This window comes from Lissotriton vulgaris, chromosome 1_1, assembly GCF_964263255.1.
Source record: "Lissotriton vulgaris chromosome 1_1, aLisVul1.2, whole genome shotgun sequence".
NCBI lineage: Eukaryota > Metazoa > Chordata > Amphibia > Caudata > Salamandridae > Lissotriton > Lissotriton vulgaris.
The window spans coordinates 1,873,762,115-1,873,779,054 of NC_141685.1; the positions used below are offsets into that span (position 1 = coordinate 1,873,762,115).

The following is a 16,940-nucleotide window of genomic DNA, read 5'->3' on the forward strand; positions in this document are numbered from 1 at the left end:
GAGCAGCACATCAAGTACACATCAGCTTAAATTTACTGGTGTCACCAGGTACTTGCTCCAGTAGCAGGGCGCCTAACTGCTCACAGCCATTCGCCCCCTTCGCTCAGGGATGGCCTCCAGCCTCATGCAAACAGCTCTGCAGCATTTTCTAGCAGCTGCGCTACCCAGGTTTTACCAACCCTAAAGCGCTCCACCTGCCCTTGTGAGCACAGTGGGTTAGTGAAGCCAGTGAACTTGATAGCATGATTTACCAACACAGCGGATTACTATACTGCACATGTACTGAAGGTGATGTATTATAGAGTGACATAGCCACACTACATAAACAAGCATAGGTGGGGACTCCAGTGTGTCATGCCACACAGGCCTTGCTGCTGTTGGCAGAAACGACCCGACATTTCATGGCTATTTATCCACCGAATACTGCCACTGCAGCTGTTAAAATTTGTGGTCTCAGAGCAGGTGGCACTCTGGGAGATTGGCAGTAGCAGGACTGGTTTCTTCTGAGGCAGTAACAATGAACCCCATTGCAGTTCGTGTGGGAATTGGTTTACCAGTGTGAGAGTAACCAGGGTAATCAGTAGTTACTGGGTTTCACTTGGGACACTTAGCATCTTTTAGTACTTTTGTTATGGCGGCAACTACTGGAAGCAAAGTGTGTACCAAGTACACATATTTAGTAATTTACCCTCAGGAAACCAAGACGAGCAAACCTCGGCTTACTCAAGGAGGTGTTATGAGATAGATACTTAGAACTCCACAAGACACAGAGTAATGCAATACATTGATGTCCAGCAATGCTTTTATTTTGAAAAAATAAAATGTACTTTATTTAATTCACACTTAACATAATACTACAAAGAACAAGCATTGGCATAGCCAATAGGTCTCGCTTTTGGGACCTTATAAGTGTTTAGCCATGCAACAGTTGATGTTGTTGCACCAAGGATATTGTGCTGCAGAACTAAATACTTATAAGGTCTCAAAGGCGAGACCTATTGGCTATGCCAATGCTTGTTTTTGGAAGTGCGTGCTGCTCACTGCAAGTTGAAAGTTTCATTTGACCTATATTTTATCGCTCTTTGTCCATCCGGATGCTACTTTGCTGTGCATTATCCAGTGTATAGAATGAGTATTGCTCTATGACATCAGCGTCAAGCGGAATGGCTATTTTAACCCTGAGGATGATGCCCTGGGGAAATTATGCGGAGGAGTTAATTTGAAGTTACTGAGCTCATCATCAATCATGAAATAATAACTTTCCATCGGACTTATATTTTTGTTTATGTTAAGCTTTCGGTAAAGATGGCTTCATTGAGTTATGTGGACAATATTGTCGCTCTCCCCTTAAAAACTGCTCCCATGCGTCGTTACTGTCACTAAACATTATTGGTAAATGATAACCAGTTTCAGACAGTTGGTTATGTTTACTTCATACAGACCAATTGTGTCCCTATAGTACCTTAAATTAAATAAAAAATTCCTCCGTGACTCGATATGTGTGCGTCAATGTGCTTTCAACCTTTCATTGTACTGCTGACGCCCTCTGGTTTTCTGCCTCGTATGTACACATTGCGTTGGTTGGAATACCTGCTAATAAAATGGAGAATAACCCTGAGTTTTTAATAAAAATAAGTTACTTTATTTGTGATCTCTTTGCTCACGTAATCTAGAACAAGTCTGAAGCAAACTCTTGAAAGGATTGCTGTAGGGACAAGTGAATATCTTCGTGAGGTAAATGAGCATGACGGATATCCATGTACTCCAACGGAGAGGAATTGTGAGGCGATCTCAATCAGTCCATAGTTAGGTTTCGCCTACCAGACAGCCCAAGCCATCTCTTTGCAAAATTAGCAATTGCCAGCTGAGGGTGGGCTTCTTACCATTGGTTAGTATTATTGTCACTGTTACTTTGTATTTGTTAGCTTGTTTGGGCTTTCCTTCCTCTTCTGTTTGACCCTCCCCTGTAGCACGGTCTCATTACTTGTTTCCTTCCGCTGCTTACTCTTCAAGCACTACATTTTTGTTTTTGGTTTAACTCTTTGAGAGTGCATATATTTTGCAGCTGTCTCCCTTGTGAACTTCTTTTCTCCCTCCTGCTTCTCTCCATGTTGCTCTCTATCGCCTGCCCCTGCTCCTGATTGCCCTGTCCATGCGTGCTCTGGGCTTGTCTCTCTGTGTCGTGTACTTCTACCATCACTGTTTGTTAGTTCCCCCACCCACATACTCCATTGTTTCCAGCCCTAAAGTGCGCCCTTCCTGTTGCCTCCAACCCGCCATGTCCACCCTGTTTCTTCTGCCTCCCGACACTGTCCCACACCCCGATTCCACATGTTGCTTATGCCATCCTTCCTCTTTGTCGCTTCCCCCTCATGCCCACATTTTTTTTTTTTTTTTTGCTATACTCTTTTTATTTACTGAACCAACTCAAATTAATAAATAAAAAGGAGAAAGAGTTCACATAATTTTGTAGGCGTGAATACATGATGCTCGTGCCTACAAAGTGACTTACCGAAGTATACAAAAAGCTGATGGATGGAATGCTTGAATAAATGCAAACCACTGGTAATTATTCAGGCAGCATCCAGTCCATTGTTATTTTGCACACCCTGCTCCGATGGGAACAGTCCAGCCTGAACTTCTAGGCCAGATCCTCTTTGACTCAAGATAGAAGCAAGCACTCTCACAGAAGGGGACCCCTGAATCTCATAGCTGGCAGAGGGAGCAGGAACCCCAGTGTCTCCCCTGCTTCTATCCCCCCCTTGAGAAGAACTTGCACCTTGTATTATATGATCATCTTAGGAGTCGTAATAGTTATTATTTTTGATATGTTGAAATCTATATTTGCCTATGTATTGGGGTAAGAACCCTGTTCATATTTGTATACCCTAATTGCGATCTAATGAACTATGATTTAATGGTCTTTCTGAGTTTGCCTGAGTATGTGGTTGTGTGGTTGTTTGATAGAATGCGTGTGTGTGTGAGACTCGTGTTGTTTACGGACTATTGTGATGTTCCCCTTTTTACCTTGTTGTATCCTGTCAATTGAAAAATGAAAAAAAAATATAATATTTTTCTACCAAACTGCATATATCATGATATGGAGGGTCTTCTGGCTGTTGGGACCATGTTTTGTACTATGGTGACTTGTTAGCACCAATTTAAATACGTTTTGGGCAGAGAGTGTCTGTTTGCCATATTGTTAATTGATCATAATACACGCAAGCCAGGACTAGTTTCACCCTTATTAGGGAGCATCAGTTAGGCTAGCTTGATTTCAGTGGGACAGTGTGCACAGGACCCTCGTCTGGGCTTGCCCATCCCACATATGGCTACACACTGAAGTATACGAAAAGGTGTTGGAGGGAATTGTTAAACTGTTCTCAGCCACTGGTAATTACTTGGGCTGCATCCCTGTCACGTCATAGGCATTTTTTACCCTCTACTTGGCAATGCTTTACAGCATCAATAAAAACTACTGGCAAAGCCAATAGGTCATCAAGGCAATTGTTTCTATAGCTTTCTGTACAAGGTAAGTCGCGCGACTCTGGTGCCAATGTCAGTCACTTCAGGGATTTTTCCTTCCATGTTTTTCCAGACATTCTGTGGCAGTTTCTATAGTAACAGGATAGGGACCTTTCCCTGGGTCTGTGAATGTAACAGCCAGCAACACTTCTTGTTGGGCCTCCAAGTTTGAGCAGTTAATTGAGATTGGACTCATCTTGGTCTATGTGGTTTCTGGATTCAGGTTTGAGAACAAACGAACCTTCTGACGCCTGATGTCTTCACAGTGACTGTTTCAGTTTGTTTTGTGTACAACTAGTTTCCTGCCAGAAGATCCAACTAGTGCTGTATTCTGCTGTTTTCATTTCAGTGAGGCTGGAAACTCGGACTCTACAGCCACTTTCCCCCTCCAATCTCACAATTTAATCAAGAGAAGTTCAGCTTGCACTCTGTTTACAGCACATGGAAACTCTCTAGACATTTTCTCAAAACGTTCCACTTTATTCTCTACATGGAGCCTTTTCTGTAGTACACTTCTAGAAGTATTTCAGGCTTTCTCTAGAGAAGATTCGAATTTTCCCAGGGAGCCTTCCGGTTCTTTAACAATTGATTTGCCTCCAGTCTAGAAATCCTACCCCTCAACCCATTAATTGGGCCTCCGCTCCAGGCTCTTTAGGTCGAGACTGGGCAGTGCATGTGCTGCTCTGCGAGGCATGCTGTATTGAATATGGACTTGAAGCCGCCCCTCCCACTCTCTGCTCATATTTGTAATTGACTTGTCATTGTCCTTCGTAAATGCTGGCTTCTGATTCATTAATAGGCTTGTTAGTCCCTTCTTACTACTGCCTTGTCTTCATTTGTAACCACTATTGAGGACTGGCCCTTTTACTTCTGTTGATACACGCTATGTCTTATTTAGTCTGTAAGCACTATTTTCTTTGAGTTTCTCCTATTCCAGGCATGACCTGATTTTCTGCAACATTCAGCACACCATGTATGCTTTCACTTTCCAAGCAGCCCGGGACAATGGAGGCTGGTTATTAGAAATGAAATAGGTCTTGCAGAGTTTGAGCTATTGGCATTGTAAAGTGCAATGCATTTTTTTTAACTGTTTATTAGCAACTGCGGAGAAAGTGTAGTATCACATTACAGTGGTATGCAATATCAAAAGTTTACAGTCATTTCTGTTTTCTCCCCAATTGCCCTGCAATCCCACAGCGATGAAAGTTATAATCATCATACAGCAGAACTGCAGTATTCTATACACTCGATCAATTCACGCCCATTCAACAGTATCCCAACAGACCCCAACAGTTGTGTTCCCCTCCCTCCCCCCCGAAATGCCTTTTATTTATGTGTTAATTATCAAAACAGATAAGTAAAAGGCATTGTAATTTACAATGCCAATAGCTTAAACTCTCTCATAAATGTGAGACCTATTGCATTGCAAAGGCTTGTTTCTAATGAAAGTCACATGTGTTCTTCCACAAAGCGATTTCGGAACAGCTGTTCATGGCCTCATGCTCTGGTATCTGGCTGGCAGTCATGCCCTACTCCTTGGCCTCCCAAGGTTCACACTAGCACCCGTTAAGGGCATCCAACATGCCGCAGCATGCCTCATTAAGAGCCTGAACAAATATGAACACATCACCCCCATCTCTATGGAACTACATTGGCTGCCCTTGCTGGCCCGCACCATCTTATAAACCACCTGCATCATTTCCAAAGCCATCACAACTGGCCCCCTGCTTATCTTGCACACAAGCCCATCATCTCTGGTTGTACTTGGCACACCTGCAGCCAGGACACCATAAAAGGCGGACTAAGTGTAAAAAAATCAATAAATAAGAAGCAGGCCTTTTCCATCTATGCAGCAGGGATCTGGAACAATACCCCCATATCCACCAGGACCACCTCCATGCTGCTCCTACTGAGTAAAAAGTTGGATACTTGCCTCTTAACCATCCACAACCCTACTTTCTCTCCTTTTTCTCATAGACTTTATGCTTGTGTTTGAACATGCACAGTGCTCTGCCTCCTTGTGGCTAGGTTTGCACTATAGAAATACCATAGACCTACATACAGAGAGACATTACTCCATTTTAAGACATATCTCCCTACTTCTGTCTACTTCGTCCAGTGAGGGGAAGTCTCCAGCCTCCCTGCATATGTCCTATTCAAACTCCAGCCTCTGTGTGCTATCAGATCCCCTATCCTACATCACATTGCTTAATCGTCCTTATTTATTGCTCTTCCTTCTAATGCCTCAATCTAATGCCCACCACCGTGGTGGTGGTGTTGGTCCCTCCATTCAGAACTCCCATTCCATTTTCATTTCATTTCTACAGACCCCTGTACCCTGCTCAGTGGTGGGCAGAGCACGGGGACTGCCAAATTAATGGTGACATCTCAAAGCCCAGCTTCACCCTGCCAGAAGGCCTTGGCCACACCCCCTCTGTCTTGTTCTGCTTTAACTTGTGAAAGGAGGTACCACTTGTACTGTTGTCGGTTCAGTAATATTCCCAGGGGATCAGCAAGCTTCAGGTTGGTCCTTACAGGGAGTTAACTTTGGAAAGGGGTATTATGATCTTCTGTCCAAAAAGAGGTAGGGTGGGTGTGTGTGTTTTAGCAGAATGCAACAAGATGGCGTATTATTCATGGCAGATGTCAAGGGTAGACGTGGGTAGACATAGTCTACCTAATTTTTTCACAGAGTGGACGCCCGTCTACCCTTCCAAGAGTTGGCGCCCCACCAGTGCTTAATTTGTAAGTAAAAAAAATAATAACAAGTGCCAGGGCTCCTGCCAGGAGGCCACTGAAGCTTGCACAACACATTGCCCCTGCCATGCTGCCAATGATGATAACAGCACCACTACTAACCATCCCACTCTTACAAGTGTGACAGTACGTGCAATTCTAGGCCCCCAAAGCTCTGAGAATGGTTTGGATGGCATGTAATAGTAATTGTTTATGTATATTGAATTAATAGTTTCCTGTTGTTGTGGTCGTCTTGAAATTAGCCAGACACTGCCACCTTGTGACAGACTGTCACAAGCACCAGTGTTGACAGTTAAGTGCTGTGCCCTGTCACCAGCCGACTGGACTACGGCAACGCCCTCTACGCCGGTACCACCGCCAAGCTCCAGAAGAGACTCCAGCGGATCCAGAACGCCTCATCCAGACTCATCCTCGACATCCCACGCAACAGCCACATCTCCGGACATCTGAGAGACCTGCACTGGCTCCCCGGCAACAAAAGAATCACCCGCGCACACAAAGCCCTACACGATCAAGGCCCGAGCTACCTCAACAACCGAATCAACTTCTACGCTCCAAAACGCCACCTCCGATCAGCCAGCCACGCCCTCGCCGCCGTCCCCCGCATCCGAAGAGCGACAACAGGAGGAAGGTCCTTCTCCTACCTGGCCGCCAAGACCTGGAACTCCCTCCCTCCCAACCTGCGCCTGACCCAAGACCACCTCTCCTTCAGGAAGAAGCTGAAGACCTGGCTGTTCGAGCAGTAACGGCACCCCCCCCCCCCCCCCCAAGCGCCTTGAGACCCTACGGGTAAGTAGTGCGCTCTATAAATGTCTTTGATTGATTGATTGATTGCCCAGCACTGGAAACCACCGACTCAAATTAAGCACTGGGCCCCACAGAAATATGCTAAACTTGTCCCTTTGTTAGACACCGGGACATATTCAACAGCGCCTGCACGCTGTCTGCTTTCGTTATGAGTAACAACATTCATGTGGAGAGGAGCTTAGTATATTCCCACTGGGCCCATAACAAAGGCCAAAGTTAAGAGGCCATTAGGCCTCTTTCTGTTGGAGTATCTTGGCTGGGGCCTATCAAGAGCTTCACACCTAAATGCATTGTAGGGGGCACAAAGGCACTCAGCTTATCACTTCACAGGTAGTTAAGAGAGGCATGCTTTTGACTTTGTTCAGTCCCTGCATGCACTCTAAGAATGTCAGATGTTGTTGGTCTGTCCCAGTATTTACACAAATAACAATTTAAATACCACTATTTTGTTTCATTTCCTTTATAGTGCTACTCATCATAATGCAGGGAGTTAGACCACTTTACAGCTCACTTACACATATACAGTGACAAGAAATCATGTGTGTAAGTTAATGTACAGGATGTGTTATATAAAACAGGCAGGGTACAAGGTGTTATAGCTACACGTCTTTCCTATATAGCCATGCTATATTAGGATTACAATTTATTCTCTGTTTTCAAATCAGTAATCCACATACCTATCTACATGAAAGAAAAATCTGTAATCTGCATGTTACTTGATGTGGTTTGCAAGAGGTACATTGACCCCCTAAGCTACAGCAGATGTCTTGACCCCATAAGATATTTTAAAATGCAGACTTTGCAATCAATTAAGCAGGATAGATTTACTGCCACGTGTCTCCTTGTTCCCAATTTCTTTGTGGCTGGGTTTAAAAAAATAAATGTATAAATAGAGGCCCAGATTTTGAATGGGGTTGAGGCACCCTTTTGGTACATCCCTGAAGCAAAATCGTATTTGTTCAATGTTGTAATGCGCACAAATGTATTAATGATAGACCTGCTAAACGTGTGTGAGGTCTTAAGAACCGATGTTACTTCTTGTGATGTCACACCCTGTGAGGTCATGGGCTGTGATGCCATGGGCTGTGATGCCATGTGCCATGCGATGTCTTCGCGTGGTGATTAGGGTGACCAACCGTCCGTAAATTTCACGGACAGTCCGTAATTTCGGCCGTCTGTCCGTTGTCCGTGAAGGAATCTTTAACGGACGCCATTTGTCCCTCATTTTAACAGGGCACCGGTTGCTCCACCCTAAAGCCGGCACAGCTTGCACCCACCTCTTTTCTTCACTTCGATGCTGCACCAAAGCTCCTCAGATGCCCCGCAGCATTGGAGAGGCACAGCGGGATGGCTACCCTCACACCTCCAGCCCTTGATGACCTATTAAGAGGTGCTTCGAAGGTGACTGAGAGGGAGGGGCTGCCGGGTCAGGAGCAGCGACATCTATTCACATGCAAACAGCCCTGAATGTGTCATGTCTCTGCTATTTAGAGGGGGGGCTCACACATTCCATTTCTACCCAGGGCCCCAAACATCCGAGACTCGGCCAGATTACACCCCTGATTACACCGAGGCAGCACCTGCTTCTCTTCACAGAGCTTAATTACTGTCACTAAATTGTAAGCAAACCTCGGTTCTTCAAACATGCATAATGTAATACAATAAAGAAATGGCACAATCGCACCCACACTGATTAACAAAGTATGGAGGACAATCAGTTCAATCAGTTCTCTTAGAGTATCTCCTGTAAGTACTGTACATCACAGTGGGGGATGGCATTTTGGACAGAGAGCCTGTCTTCTCGTTGTCTTGTGCAGGAGAGGAGCCCAAGATGATACTAGAATACTGCATGCCCACCCCTGTGTTCCCTCTCCTGTGATGGCTCCTGCCCTCCCCAGAGTGATGGCACATGTCCCCCCATGTGGTGGCTCCAGTCCACCCCGCCTGTGATGGCTCCTGTCCCCCCATGTGGTGGCTCCCCTCCCCACCCCCACCTGTGGTGGCTCTTGTCCCCCCCTGTGGTGGATCCTGTCTCCTCCCTGGGTGGCTTCCGTCCCAGTCCTGGAACGGCCCCTGCAGCGAGGGTGAAGTTCTTGATGGGCCTCTTCTCAAAAGGGCTCAGCTCAAAATTAATATGGAAAGGTTGGCAAGTAAGTAAGTGAAGGGATGGGTGAATGGCTGGATGAATTAGTGAAAGGGTGAATGGATGAATGAAATATTGAATAATTGGCTAATGAGAGAGGATGGATGGATTGATGAGCGAGGGGAAGGATGGAGAGAACATGTAAATAGTTGGATGTATGGGTGGATGGGTAGCTGGATGATGGATGAGGGGAAAAATGGATGAGGGGAAAGATGATGGATGAGGAGATGGATGGATGGATGGAGGGGAAGGATGGATGGATGAGGGGATGGATGGAGGGGAAGGATGGATGGATGAGGAGAAGGGTGGATGGATGGATGGGTGAGGGGAAGGATGGATGATGGATGAAAGGAAGGATGGATGAGGGGAAGGATGGATGGATGAGGGGAAAGATGGATGAGAGGAAGGATGGATGGGTGAGGGGATGTATAGAGGGGAAGGATGGATGGATGGATGGGTGAGGGGAAGGATGGATGAGGGGAAGGATGATGGATGAGGAGATGGATGGATGGATGGAGGGGAAGGATGGATGGATGAGGGGATGGATGGATGGATGGAGGGGAAGGATGGATGGATGAGGAGAAGGATGGATGGGTGAGGGGAAGGATGGATGATGGATGAAAGGAAGGATGGATGAGGGGAAGGATGGATGGATGAGGGGAAAGATGGATGAGAGGAAGGATGGATGGATGAGGGGATGGATAGAGGGGAAGGATGGATGGATGAGAAGGATGTATGGATGGATGGATGGATGGGTGAGGGGAAGGATGGATGATGGATGAAAGGAAGGATGGATGAGGAGAAGGATGGATGAGGGGAAGGATGATGGATGAGGAGAAGGATGGATGGATGGATGGAGGGGAAGGATGGATGGATGGATGGAGGGGAAGGATGGATGGATGGAGGGGAAGGATGATGGATGAGGAGAAGGATGGATGGATGGAGGGGAAGGATGGATGGATGAGGGGAAGGATGATGGATGAGGAGAAGGATGGATGGATGGATGGAGGGGAAGGATGGATGGATGGAGGGGAAGGATGGATGGATGGAGGGGAAGGATGATGGATGAGGAGAAGGATGGATGGATGGATGGATGGAGGGGAAGGATGATGGATGAGGAGAAGGATGGATGGATGGAGGGGAAGGATGGATGGATGAGGGGAAGGATGATGGATGAGGAGAAGGATGGATGGATGGATGGAGGGGAAGGATGGATGGATGGAGGGGAAGGATGGATGGATGGAGGGGAAGGATGATGGATGAGGAGAAGGATGGATGGATGGAGGGGAAGGATGGATGGATGGATGGGATGGATGGATGGCTGAGGGGAATGATGGATGAAAGGAAGGATGGATGAGGGGAAGGATGGATGGATGAGGGGAAGGATGGATGGATGAGGGGATGGATGGATGGATGAGGGGAAGGATGGATGGGTGAGGGGATGGATGGATGGGTGAGGGGATGGATGGATGGATGAGGGGATGGGTGAGGGGATGGATGGATGGATGAGGGGATGGATAGAGGGGAAGGATGGATGGATGGGTGGGTGAAAGGATGGATGGATGGATGGATGGATGGATGAGGGGAAGGATGGATGATGAGGGGAAGGATGGATGATGAGGGGATGGATGGATGATGAGGGGGTGGGTGAAAGGATGGATGATGAGGGGAAGGGTGGATGGATGGATGATGAGGGGAAGGGTGGATGGATGGATGATGAGGGGGTGCGTGAAAGGATGGATGGATGGATGATTAGGGAATGGATGGATGATGAGGGGGTGGGTAAAAGGATGGATGGATGATGAGGGGAAGGGTGGATGGATGATGAGGGGAAGGATGGATGGATGATGAGTGGGTGGGTAGAAGGATGGATGGATGGATGATGAGGGAAAAGGATGGATGGATGATAAGGGGAAGGATGGATGATGAGGGGAAGGACGGACGGATGGATGGATGATGGGTGGGTGAAAGGATGGATGGATGATGAGTGGGTGGGTGAATAGATGGATGGATGATGAGTGGGTGAGTGAAAGGTTGGATGGATGAGTGGGTGGGTGAAAGGATGGATGAGTGGGTGGGTGGATAGTGGGTGGGTGAAAGGATGGATCAGTGGATTGGATGGTGGGTGGGTGAAAGGATGGATCAGTGGGTGGGTGGATGGTGGGTGGGTGGATGGTTGGGTGGGTGGATGATGGGTGGGTAGGTGGATGAGTGAAATGATGGATGGATTGATAAGTGCAAGGGTGAATGAATGGACGTATGAGTGAAAGGGTGGATGTAAGGATGGGTGAGTGAGTGAAAGGGAGGGTAGATGGACAAAAGAATGAATAGATGTGTGAAGGAGTGAAATGATAGATGGATGAGTGATAGGATCAATGGATGGATTCATGAGTGGATGAGTAGATGGATGGATGGATGTACGGGTGGGTGGATGGATGGATGGATGGAAGGAAGGATGGCTAAGTGAAAGGGTCGATGGAGAGAGAAAGGGAGGATGGATGGATGACTAAAATAGTGGATGGGTGGAAGGATTAGTAAGTGAAAGGATGGCTGGATTGGTGAAAGGGTAAATGGCTGAATGGATGAGTGAATGGATGGATGGGATAAAGAGTGGATGGATAAGTGTACAGATGGATAGGGTGAAATGGTGGATGGATGGATGGATGGATAATGGAGATGAGTGAAAGGATGGATGAGTGAAATGATAGATGGAAGGATATATGATGGATAGGTTTGCAAACGGTTGAATATGTTTGGAAATGGCTGGGCTTACTTATATACTATTGCGTGACCTCTGATGTGCCTGTAAAACGTACCTATTGTCCTGAAGTTTTGTCCTGAATTTTGACCTCCTGTCCTGAATTTGTGTCCTGAATTTTGACCCTTTGTCCTGAATTTTTACACTCACCGTCCTGAATTTGCACCAATGCCAGTTGGTCACCCTAGTGGTGATGTTACTCACCGTGAGGTTACGCACCCTGATGTTAGCCGCCAGGATGTCACTTGCATACTGCCTAACTTGGTTAGTCCCCCCCACGTATTATTTTTAGGTCTTATGCACTGGTGTTATTGCTGCAAGCAGTTGTGTGGGAGACGGGTGCCACGTCGCTTATTATGCATAAAGGGCATAAAGGGCGGAGTACAGGATTGGCACTTAAGCCCTGTGACCAGGAATGCGCTTTTAATAAAAGAAGTGCATAGTTGTCGACGGTAATGGGGTTCAGAGTCTGTGGTGCCCATAACATCTCGGGTGGATTGTCATAAGAAAAGAAAGTGCCCTTCTATTCCTAAATGAATCGGGTATACAGTTCCCACATCGGCCAGGACGTGTCTCTTACAGGTGCAGACATGGGGTGCAGGGGTTAGGGGATGAATGCTGATCTGGGTGACTTCGTCCTGAGAATACCAGGAATAAGATGCCTTTGTTTGTGTTAGCCGCACTACACCATATTGTATGTACCGTACATATCTTTAAAGTGGGCACGCTCATATTCATGGGGCAATATATGCGTATTGTAACCTCTCTTTTTTCAATTTTAGATATTTGAATGGTGGTATTTTCGAAAGTATGGAACATCGTTTATTGAGCAAGTCTCGGTGAGTCATTTGCGCCCCCTCCTGGGTGGAGTTGATAACAGCACTTCAACCAGCACAAACACCAGCAACGGGGAATCCGATTCAAACAGGCAAAGTGTCTCAGGTAAGGAGAAGCTTGAAAGAAATAAAATAGACACCTGTTCTTGCAAAACTGCCATTTTCTCTACATTAAATCAATTTAAAAAGCTGCAATTTTCTCAACATTAAACCATTAAACAATAAACCTAGCGAAACACGCTTACTTTTCCTCCTTTTCTTACCTTTACTACACATTTCAGAGTGGTAAATAACACTGCTTTGGCGCATTCACACGCTTCACTTGAAATTCTTTCTATAATGGGAGTAGTGTTTTTTGTTTTAGTTTGTGCATCACGGATATACCATTGCCTTTGTTTTGTTTGAATTTGTTTGATAAAGCTTTAGCTTGTTTGGCGTAACTACTTCCCCTTGTATCGGTCTATGCTAAGTCGAGGTCATTCTCCTTGGTGTGTCTTTGATTGATTGGATGCGTTTCCACATTAATGTTTTATTGAGAGTTTCTTCACCGGTGCTGTACTGCACTTTAATATATAGCAGTTTGAGTGGCTTAGTTGATATAACTTCAGAAAACTTGGAATTGCTGCTTTTGCTGCACAATATTGAAATCTGAAAAGTGTCCCTGTGTGTGAACGAACTTTCTGTGTTATGGAATGAAGGTTTGTGCACGTTTTTGTATAACTTATCCCTTTATATCGCCGTTTACCTGTTTCATAGGATACGCTCGTTACTGTACCAACTAAACAAGAAAAAATAAATTAAAGTGAAAATTACCGTCAGTTTCAGACCCATGTGAATTCTTGTGAGTTCTAACTTAGCGACTTTGGTTCATCTCTTCATTCTTTTGAGCGCTCTTTGTTCTCACCAGTTTAAATTCACTTCAGGGTAATTATGTCGATGCAGGGTGGGTCGATGGAAGGCGTCCTCTCCTTTTAGTGCTAATGATCTGTTCTTCTGGAATGTGTAGCACCGGATCCTGCACCATCAGAGTGAACTTGATCCACGGGAGAGCTGTGACTGGCCACTTATGTTCCTTGAGTTTATGAATCACGTGATAAAGGATTTGCTTCTGTGGCTTTACCCCAGCTCTGGTTGGTGTCTGATGATGTTCATCTCTGATCGGTGGGTTGCACAAGGTGACTCCAGTGCTTTGGGAATCCATCATGTCAAGTGCCCCAACCAAATGAATTGGATATCCGGATGCAGTATTCAGTTCAGTGGGTTATGTTTTTTTACGAGTACATACATAGGTGTGGTGCCTTTTTTTTTACAGAGTATTATGTAGCTGGAACTTGCCTTGAATCGGGCATCAGATGGCTTTACATAGCGCCAGTTGCATTACACAAGGACACAATATTTTCTAAGCTAATTGTAGAGAAGAGAATATTTTTCTCTTTATAAAGAAAAAAAGCAAAAACTTGATAATTGTTCAAACATTGGCAGTGTGGGTTATCTCGTTACCCATGATAACTCCCACCCTTCATCACCACGGCTGTGCTCATGTTACTAGCCCAACAAACAATTTAAGAAACCCTGTGTTCCTATCTGAGCAGAAACACATTTAGAGGGACGTTTCTCTAAGAATAAAGTGAAATAATGAATAGGGGCTTCATTCTACAGGTTAGAGGAAAGATGAATGAATGTGGTTGGAGTCTTACTGTGCTGGGCTTCATACTGAGCTCCGTGATGCTGCAGCTGCTGGCTTCGCCTGTAGCATCCCTCGCCTGCCTTCAGTGCCTGCTTAAACAGCTTTTCTGCTTCAATGATAGTTGTCGCTTCTTCTTCTGCTAACAAAATGTATGCAGTGGCACAACTGTCAACACAAAACAAGCACAGTTAAGAACAGCAGGAAGCAAAGATGGAAAAGCTGGCTCTTGAGCAGGCCTGAGGGCAGCAATGCAGCCTCGGTGGGGTCACATTCTTATGGTAGTCTTCACTGATTAGGAGGCAGCCTTCAGAGCCCCGGTACAGCTGTATTTGCTAGTAACAGTATTGTCTCCCAGTCAGCTCGATGGTCCAGCTTAGAGTCCTGTAGCTGGTTATTGGTACACCTCTAGTCTTCAGGTCTGTAGTCTGCCTCTTCTTAGGTTGCCATGTGAATCGCCTCTTCTACCCTCTAGCTATAGGACAGAGGTCTTCAAACTTTTCGGTGCCGAGAAGACCCCGTCAACATTTTCAGTCGTAAGGACCCCCTCCTGACAAACATTTCTAAATTTGTAGGCAGGGCTACTGGAATTATGAGGCAGGTGAGGACCAAATTACACGACAGGCTTGACTAAATTGTGTAGGAAGAAAATTTTAATAATGTTATGTGATGCCGCGTTATTTTGGGATAAAATTGCTTCATTATTTTGACATTTTTGCACACAGTAACAGTAAGATTTCACCCCATTAGTACCAGTTTATAGCCAAAATACAGCAATTAAATTCAGAAAGATGTCTAGTCAACCTTTGTGATGGGCCTTCCACTCAGCAGGAATATGTGCTGCCACATTAGAAGCTCGCCTGGCCCTGGCCGGGAGCAGCAGGGTCCCTTAAAACCCTGGCGGTCTTGTGCCGAGTGAAGCAGTTTACCCATGCCGCTTTCCTCTCACCTCTCCCTTCCATCCCTCTCTCCTCTCCCAATCCCAGATCCCTCTCTCACTTTGCAGGCCATTTTTTTCACCCCTTTTTACAACTTCTGAACTCTCCCCATTCAACTTATCAATCACCTCTTGCCATTCTGTCTTTTCACTGCCCTCATCTCTAATAGTCTCTCGCATTTACCCCATCACCTTCCATGCCCATCTGCACTTCTCATTCACCTCAAGTCTCTCCATTCAAATTGTTGTCTATTTGTATCTTACACCTCTCCTGTCCCCCCATTCATCTTTCACATCTCTCCTTTGTTATTCCACACCTTCTTGAATCATTGTCCCTCTCCCTTGTTACCTCCGCATCAGTGCTTAATTTGAGTAGGTGCTTTCCGGTGCTCCGCACTGGCACCTAATTGTGCACACTGGCACTATGACCGTCTGCCACATTGTGGCTCTGTCTGTGTAATTTAGAGATGAGCAGAACAGCTGTTTATTATTTCAATATACATTAAAAACGATAAACTCTTGACATCCATGCCATTCTTATAGCTTTGGGGGCTTGAAATAGTCACACTTGTACAAGTGCTTTGGTTGGTAGTTCCATAGGTATCGTCATTGGCCACACAAGCTAGGCAATGGGTGGGTGGTTAAAGTTGCAGTGGCCTACTGGTGAGGTCCCTGGCACGTGTTTTATTACAAATTAATCACTGCTCAGCACCCATCCCAGTACTCCCTGTCTTCCCCTATCGCTGCTGTCCCTCACCCATGACACATCAAATTACTTTTTAGTTCACAGATCATCTCTCAGCAATCTTCTCTCACAGTTTGACAGTAGCCCTCTTCTGTGCCCTCAACTTTCCCTCACACTCACTTCTTGCGTGTCCGCACTTCCCTTCAGCACTTCACATTTCTCCTCATCCCTGACCTCTTTAATCATTTCTCTCACTCCCTTGCTTTCCTTTCTCACTCTCTCATCACCGAGCACACGGGTTGGACCCGAATGCTCCTCTTGGCCTGTGCCACTCTGCTTATTGTTTCCTAATTCTGGAAGGCACAAATTGCCTGTCTTGCTGTTTTGGTGCAGGCCACACAGTTATGGAACATGCACCCTTCTTTGCTTTGCTCCACCAAGAATCTATTATCCTTTAGGAAGATATAAAACCTGGCTCTATGCTCTGTAGGGGATGTATGTCGATACAACGAGGGCCATTTCAATGCAGTCTGTTAGATTGCGGTTTTCACAACGCAAGTCGTTACATCAACTTGCGCTGGAGGGGCACTGGACTTAGGAATAGTGTGAATTACTATTCCAACTCCAGTCTACATACAGTAGGGAAGGTGTTGGAAACAGTAATTTACACTATTCCTTAGTCTACAGCGCCCTCTAGTGCAAATCGATGTAACAACTTGTGTAGTGAAAACCATGATGTAATACTACCACGTTGAAATGGATGCATGGTAAACTATGTCTCCCTCTGTAGGTCAACCCATTTAGCTGG

General features: G+C 45.8%; 1 protein-coding gene across 8 annotated transcripts in view; it reads left to right on the forward strand.

Moving 5' to 3' along the window:
- The window catches only part of ST7 (suppression of tumorigenicity 7), a 579,549-nt gene that overhangs the window by 352,518 nt on the left and 210,091 nt on the right, over positions 1–16,940 (forward strand). For all 8 annotated transcript variants that reach the window (XM_086919396.1, XM_086919395.1, XM_086919397.1 and 5 more), the window contains exon 3: positions 12,773–12,932. In XM_086919396.1, the coding sequence (XP_086775522.1) occupies positions 12,773–12,932 (160 nt within the window). The remainder of the gene's footprint in view (positions 1–12,772; positions 12,933–16,940) is intronic.